General features: G+C 39.9%; 1 protein-coding gene across 2 annotated transcripts in view; it reads left to right on the forward strand.

The window, feature by feature from the left end:
* Window positions 1-8,050, forward strand: part of LOC106867833 (uncharacterized) — a 38,960-nt gene that overhangs the window by 7,583 nt on the left and 23,327 nt on the right. For both annotated transcript variants that reach the window (XM_014912860.2, XM_014912862.2), the window contains exons 4-7: window positions 1,039-1,157; window positions 4,347-4,452; window positions 6,507-6,637; window positions 7,452-7,571. In XM_014912860.2, the coding sequence (XP_014768346.1) occupies window positions 1,039-1,157; window positions 4,347-4,452; window positions 6,507-6,637; window positions 7,452-7,571 (476 nt within the window). The remainder of the gene's footprint in view (window positions 1-1,038; window positions 1,158-4,346; window positions 4,453-6,506; window positions 6,638-7,451; window positions 7,572-8,050) is intronic.

The following is an 8,050-nucleotide window of genomic DNA, read 5'->3' on the forward strand; positions in this document are numbered from 1 at the left end:
ATACAGAACAATGCCACTACCTTTTTAACCCAAGGAAGACATCTTCTTTTCCAGCTGGTTAATGACACACAACCTCTGCTTGTGATATTGCAAGCAAGGGAGCAAACCACTCCTACCCCAGCGTGGCAAGAACAGCTGACCAGCTGCTTTCTGGGTGTGTAACTGTCCCCAGTACTGGATGCTCGCCTGCTAGAGATGGCAGCTATCCGTCCCTCCTCACAATATAGAAGCAAAGAAGCGACAATCAGCTGCTGATCTTGCAATGAGTGAAAGGAGTTGGTTTTAAAATCTCTGAAAAGGATTCGCATAATAACAGTTCGAAACAGTAATGTTTGTTGCCACTTTTACATGGCTCTTCCTTGCAGAACATACATACATACATACATACATACATACATACACACATACTTACATACATACACATATACTTACATACATACATACATACATACATACATGTATGTTTGTATGTGTATATATGTATGTATGTATGTATGTAAAAAAAAGAAGAGATCTAAGGAAGAATGTTACGATCGAGGTGAATCACAATGACGTTTCTGTGCGCACAGTTTGTGGCAGACGATGCCTTTCTTTTGCTGGGCTCAAATCTCATTTGCGAACCCATGGAAAACTAACCTCCACCAACTATTCTGCCTATGTCTGTGCACACCTTTCAATGCAAGGTATGCCAGAAGGTTTGCAAATCCAACGGAGACCTCAAAAGACATTTTAAGATCTACAAAGATCAGAACTTAACTGTAGCTCTTGGTGGTCCAAATCGGATGTGCAATCTATGTGGGTGTCTTTTCAAAACAGTGTCTGGTTTAAAAAGCCACATCAGATGCCATGAGGGTTCTAAGGTGTAGGCACAGGAGGTGGTCAAACGCTGTATAAAGAGTAGACAACCGCCATGTATGTATGTATGTATGTATGTATGTGTGTGTGTTTGTGTGTGTGTGTGTATGTATGTAAATGAAGATGATATAGTCAGCTTTTAATACACATATCTTCTTTTGATACACATATCTTTTAATATAGATTTGAAAGGAACAAGAATAGGTTCTTGCTCTGTAAATCCACTGCAAAAGCTCTCACCCTGTGTACCTGGTCATACAGAGACTATACCACTTTTTCAAATTTCACATCATGGAACCTGGGTAAGATGTTTCTTCATATTAATAAATTGTTATTTATAAAATAGATTGAACTTTTTCTATGCATATGTTTTTAATTCAATTTTGATTTATTAGTTACATCATTTTTGTGCCTTTTATGTTTCTGGGGTACCTATAAAATAATTTCGTGGAGCAGGTCCTTCCCTCAGATTGAATTTGCACAGTTTGAATTCTATTTGCGGATATTTTCATTAGCAAAAACCGAATCTTTCAGATGGAGTAAAATGTCTCCAGCAAAAATATGGCCCTTGAATTATATAGAAACACATTCCAAGTTTTCCATTGTTAATGTCATCAGTCAGAATTGTCTTAGAGGACAATAAATGGCACCAAACCTGAAGAGAAAAGACAGAACTTGACAAATATAACAAATAGATGAAATGAATGCCATAGGTTTAGTGACCTGAGTGAAGCATAACAACTGGCTTATGTTTGCATTTGGCTGTTTTCACAGCTATGGTTGTTAAATTACTGTGTAGCAAAAACAAGCGCCTACACTAACACCATTTTGCAAGTAAAGTCTTCATTCCCCCTCAACACAGATTCTTCTACTATGAACACGACTCCACAAACTCACTCCACTTTTTTTTCTTTGAACCACTGTGTTCTGTGTAAATGTCTAACAATGAAAAAAAGTTGTGTCTGTGGAGAGTCATTCTCTTTTGGTGCCTTATAATTTAACACACTCACCGGTAAAATTTCCACTTACCGGTGAGTGTGTTAAATTATAAGGCACCAAAAGAGAATGACTCTCCCCAGACACAACAAAATATGCTTCAACACACGAACTCACATAAAGAATCTTGCAAACCAAATCCAAAAACGAAATAAAAAAGTGATGAACTGAAAATGAGAAAAACAAATCTACGTTCCTTATTCACCTAATACCTCCCTCACCTTATTGTTAAATACCAGTTATATGCCAGGGAAAGTATAATTCATCTAAAAAGAATTTGTTAGCTTATACTTATGAAAATCCTTTCCAGACCTATGGTAACATGGTGGTGGAACAATACTGTAGACAGGGCCATTAGAGCAAAGAAACAAGCCTTGAAGGACTGGACAAGTGGTGGGTAACAGGGAGCTGTATCAGATAACCAAAAGGGAAGGGAAGCTAGGGGACAGGTATATCTAGCCAAGAGAGTAGCAGAAAAGAAGTTTGCTAATGTTCTGGAATGTGAGGACCAAAGAGCGGAAGTATTTCGGATTGCAAGACAGTGTGTGATAGAAATGTGTCTGCATGGATGATGGTGCACTTGCATTTAATGATTCTGCAAGGAAAGAGGCTTGAAGATGCCATTATGACAGATTGCTGAATGTAGAGAATGAATGGGTGGAGGAGAGTCTGCCAAAGGTTGACCCCCTTGAGGGACCAGCTACCTGCATCAACAGTATCCTGTTGCATCATCCAAACGTAGTCAATGCAGTGCCCCCTGGCTGGATCCCATGCTGGTGATACATAAAAGGCACCATCTGAACATGGTCAATGCCAGCCCCCTTGCTCCGACTGGCTCTTGTGCCAGTGGCACATAAAAAGCACCATCCGAAGGTGGTCGATGCCAGCACCACTCCTTCCCCCTTGCCTGAACTGGTTCCTGTACTGGTGACACATAAAAAGCACCATCTGAACATGGTCGATGCCAGCATCCCCCACTCCGACTGGCTCTTCTGCCGGTGGCACGTAAAAGGCACCATCTGAATGTGGCCGATGCCACCCTCTCCCACCCCAACTGGCTCCTGTGCTAGTGGGACATAAGAAGCACCATCCAAACTAGGTTGATGCCAGCTCTGCCCCGACTAGCTCCTGTGCTGGTGGCATGTAAAAATCACCATCTGAATGTGATCATTGCCAGGCCTGTCTGACTGGCTCCTGTGCCAGTGGCACGTAAAAGCATCCACTACACTCTCGGAGCAGTTGGTGTTAGGAAGGGCATTCAGCTGTAGAAACGTTGCCAGATCAAATTGGAGCCTGGTGCCGCCGCTGGCTCTCCAGGCCTCAGTCAAACCATCCAACCCATGCCAGCATGGAAAACGGACGTTAAACGATGATGATGTTGATGTTGATGATGATGTTGATGATGATGTTGATGATGATGATGATGATGATGATGATGATGAAAAATCCTAAGCATAGCTGTAACTGTTACCATTTAAACACATACAGTCACGATATAAAAAAAGAATGTTGTTGTTATAGTTGCTGTATTGAAGACAGTGAGCTGGCAGAATCATCAGCATGCTGGATGAAATGCTGAGCAGCATTTCATTCACCTATGTTCTGAGTTCAAATTTCACTGAGGTCGATTTATCTTTCATCCTTTCAGGGGTCAATAAAATAAATACCAGTTGTTTACTGGGGTGGACGTAATCGACTACCCCTTCTCCCAAATTTCAGGCCTTGTGCCTATAGTAGAAAGGCTTACATTTGGTGTATTCTTATTGACATTATTTACATTTGACAGATATTTCTCCTCATCTTGTTTGTTGTTAACACAACGTTTCGGCTGATGTACCCTCCAGCCTTCATCAGGTGTCTTGGGGAAATTTCGAACCTGGCTTCTCATTCCTAAAGTATTTTTCGATGTAATAATAATAATAATAATATCGAAAAATACCTTAGGAATGAAAACCCAGTTTCGAAATTCCCCAAGACACCTGACGAATGCTGGAGGTTATATCAGCCAAAACATTGTGTTAACAACAAACAAGATGAGCACAAATATCCGTCAAATGTAAATAATGCAAATAATTCCTCGTCTCTTAAATCTGGAACTGTATTTGGTGCATTGTTCTCTTCTGACTTCTCTACTCAGTTTGCGAAATTACAATTAAAAAAAAAAAGAACTCAGAACAAGCTTTTGCTTTGTTTTAATTGCCACGTCACTGCTTTTGTTGTTGACTTTGGAACTATTGACCAATTTTACCTGTATCACATCAACACTTTCTATCCTATCCTCATCACCATCCCCATCATCACCAATATCCTCCTCCTCACCATCATCATTGTCGTCGTCGTCGTCGTCGTCGTCGTCGTCGTCGTCGTCGTCGTCGTCGTCGTCGTCGTCGTCGTCGTCGTCGTCGTCGTCATCATCATCATCATCATCAAATAGAATTTCATTGAATTGATGTTGAGAGGTATTTCTCACTGAAATGATTCCACAAATTCTTCAGGTGGCAACAGATATGGCTCAAGTACGTCAGATAATTTCTACCCATTTCGAATTGTGTCTCAATTACTCAAGCCAAGAAGAAATTAAGTTACATGCATACATTGCCGGTAAGTAGTTGGTTGTATGTGTGTATGAGTGTGTGTGTGTGTGTGAGTGTGTGTGTGTGTGAGTGTGTGTGTGTGTGAGTGTGTGTGTGTATTCATGTATATATGTGAGATAATAGTTTCAGTATTGATAGTGAAAGTATTAAACTGAAAGTATTATCTCACATTACAATAGAGATATTATTGTTTCACTTTTGACATGTAATACTGAAATAGTGTAAAAGATAAGAGATTGCTCTGGGCTCGCATTAGGCAAGAAGTTGACAATTGTTTTGGCCCATGGCACTGCATGGACCCTAAATAAGGCATGTGTAAAATTTGAATGAAATTGGTTGGATAGTTCTCAAGTTTTAGCGATGCACACATACAGACAGGCAGACAGGCACACATTCTCAGTTTTATATATATAGATTATAATATTTTCATTATGAGTGGTCTATGGTGTGAATGCATCTTAATTAAGGTACATTCTCCTAATCTAATTAAGGATCTTTCTCCTTCTAAGTGTAATAAAATATTCTGTTCCCTTAATATCTAAAAATGTTATAGTCATATTGTATTTCAATGCTAACTCTACTGTCCTCTACCCTGAAGTTTTATGGTCACTCACCATGAACATACTTTACAAAGAACTGTCTAAGACTTGAATACTCAGTTCGCTTCACCCACCCAGATGGGTAAAACCTTGAACAAAGCTGCACAGTAATATCTGCCTGGGATAAACATGTACTGCGACTGATTTAAATTCGAATCAACTAAATGCATATAACTGCTACATCAAAGGACACGTGGACATTTATCCAGCAGAAACATGTGTTGGATTGGAATTTTATGAAAATATTGCTTCAATAAAGAAATTTTGATGATGTATAATTCTCCATTCTTCTTTTTGATGTCTTCATTATATCCTCTCTATGTTGTATGAAATGCAATGGAGCAAACTCAGGGTTTACCTATCAGGTGAAGTACTGATTAATTGTTTATCTTAAGGAGTTTTGTATGGCCCCTGTCGTTTCATGTGGTTAGCCAGAACCTGGATTGTATCTGAGTGTTAATAAGGTACCTGCCTGGATTCCAAGTCCCTATTCTTTTACGTAATATAGGGACAGGAGTGGCTGTGTGGTAAGTAGCTTGCTGACCAACCACATGGTTCCATGTTTAGTCCCACTGCATGGCACTTTGGGCAAGTGTCTTCTACTATAGCCTCAGGCCGACCAAAGCCTTGTGAGTGGATTTGGTAGACGGAAACTGAAAGAAGCTTGTCATGTGTGCGCGCGCGCGCGCGCGTGTTTGTGTGTCTATCCCCCCATCACTTGACAGCCAATGCTGGAGTGTTTACATTCCCGTAACTTAGTGGTTCGGCAAAAGAGACCGATAAAATAAGTACTAGGTTTACACAAGAATAAGTCCTGGAGTCGATTTGCTCGACTAAAGGTGGTGCTCCAGCATGGCCACAGTCAAATAACTGAAACAAATGAAAGAATAAGAATATATACATGGGACCAGAAAACAGAGGGTGCAAGCGCACCACCTAAAATATTTAGGGGGTTCAAAATCAAAATTTGCCTCCCTACTTACTTTTCTCAGGTTTAGCAAACAGTGAGTAAAAAGGGATCTGTAAAAAGAACCTTGAATTAGGTTTCTTCTCAAAGAACAAAGAACATGAATAAATAATAAAAAAAGAAGTTTGTAAAATCTTCTGGACCTGGGTTTGAACACCCTGAGCCTATTTCCTTCCCGAGCCAGTGTACACACACACACATTAACATGTGTGTGTGTGTGTGTGTGTGTGTGTGTGTGTGTTTGTACTTGTCCCCACTACCACATGACAACCAGTGTTGTTTACGTTCCTGCAACTTAGCTGTTTGACAAAAAGATATTGATAGTGTAAGTACTAGGCTTTAAAATATGAAGTACTAGGGTCAATTTGGTCACATTATCCCTTCAAGGCGTTGTCCCAGCATGGTCGCAGTCCAGTGATTAAGACAAGTTGTGAAAGAAGCATTGCTCAACCAGGCTTTATGACTGTAAGTAATATCTGCATTCATATTTTAAAGATTCATGGACGTTTCCTGAAATAAAACCAGATGTTAACAATATTGTGAGGGTAAAATTCGAAGAAGTAGATGGAATCATTGTAAATGATTATGTTGGTTTCCACACAAACCCTACTTATGAAGATATACAGGTGAGATAAAAGACATATATAATTTCTGAAGTGAATCAGGAATTTTCCATGAAGGAATTAATATTTTAAAATGTTTTCTGTTAAAAAAGGAGACGTTTATGGGACACATAATGTCATTTTATATAAATAACCTGTTTCCTCAATATTTATGACTGACTTAGTAATTTCTGCATTCTTCTATTGAAAAACGTCTTAGAAGCGAAGCAGGCTGATTCTACAGCCCAGTTTCAATTCCTGTTTTTGGTCAATTCTCTTCTAGAGCTTGCTGTGTTTAACTTGTTGTAAAGTTGTGTTGTTGTTGGCACTCCGTCGCTTACGATGTCAAGGGTTCCAGTTGATCCGATCAACAGAACAGACTGCTCGTGAAATTAACATGCAAGTGGCTGAGCACTCCACAGACACGTGTACCCTTAACGTAGTTCTCGGAGATATTCAGCGTGACACAGTGTGACAAGGCTGACCCTTTGAATTACAGGCACAACAGAAACAGGAAGTAAGAGTGAGAGAAAGTTGGGGCGAAAGAGTAAAGCAGGGTTCGCCACCATCCCCTGCCAGAGCATCGTGGAGCTTTTAGGTGTTATCGCTTAATAAACACTCACAACGCCCGGTCTGGGAATCGAAACTGCAATCCTATGACCGCGAGTCCGCTGCCCTAACCACTGGGCCATTGCGCCTCCACCGTTGTAAAGTTAACCACGATAGATTCATGTGTTGATGTCCATGGAACCTGCACATGAGCACTACTCCAAGCTACCCTTGTTATCTAGAGAAGTAATTTTAAAAGAATACTTGATATGATAATTTCTGATTTTAGTTACCATTTGGAATATTCTGTGAAAATATGAAATCTCATAACATATCCTTGCCTAAAATACCAAATGTCTTCGCCATGCACTATGAGAAAATATTCCTCGAGAAGATAACTACTGAAAAGGTAAGACTGAGCTCTTTAGATAAGAAATGTACTCCTTTCTTGAGAATACAGTTCTATGTTTAAGAGATGAGGAATTATTTACATTGTTTACATTTGACGGATATTTCCCCAAGATACCTGATGAAGGCTGGAGGGTATATCAGCCATGGGCATATGGCATAGGGGTTAAGAGCGTGGGCTACTCACCCCAAAACCCTGAGTTCGATTCCAGGCAGTGACCTAAATAATAATGATAATAATAATAATAATAATAATAATAATATCGTTAACTGGTCAATTACTGAAATATGTAATGTTGCCAGAAAAATACGAAAACTGTTGACAATGCATAGAATGCACCACCCTAAGGCAGATATAGAACGTCTTTATCTGCCAAGAAAAGAGGGAGGTCGAGGACTACTACAGCTGGCATTATCAATGAAGGTAGCCACAATTGGCCTAGACACCTATCTGAAAAACTCTGAGGACTGGATGCTAAA

This window comes from Octopus bimaculoides, chromosome 5, assembly GCF_001194135.2.
Source record: "Octopus bimaculoides isolate UCB-OBI-ISO-001 chromosome 5, ASM119413v2, whole genome shotgun sequence".
In the NCBI taxonomy this organism is placed as follows: Eukaryota; Metazoa; Mollusca; class Cephalopoda; order Octopoda; family Octopodidae; genus Octopus; species Octopus bimaculoides.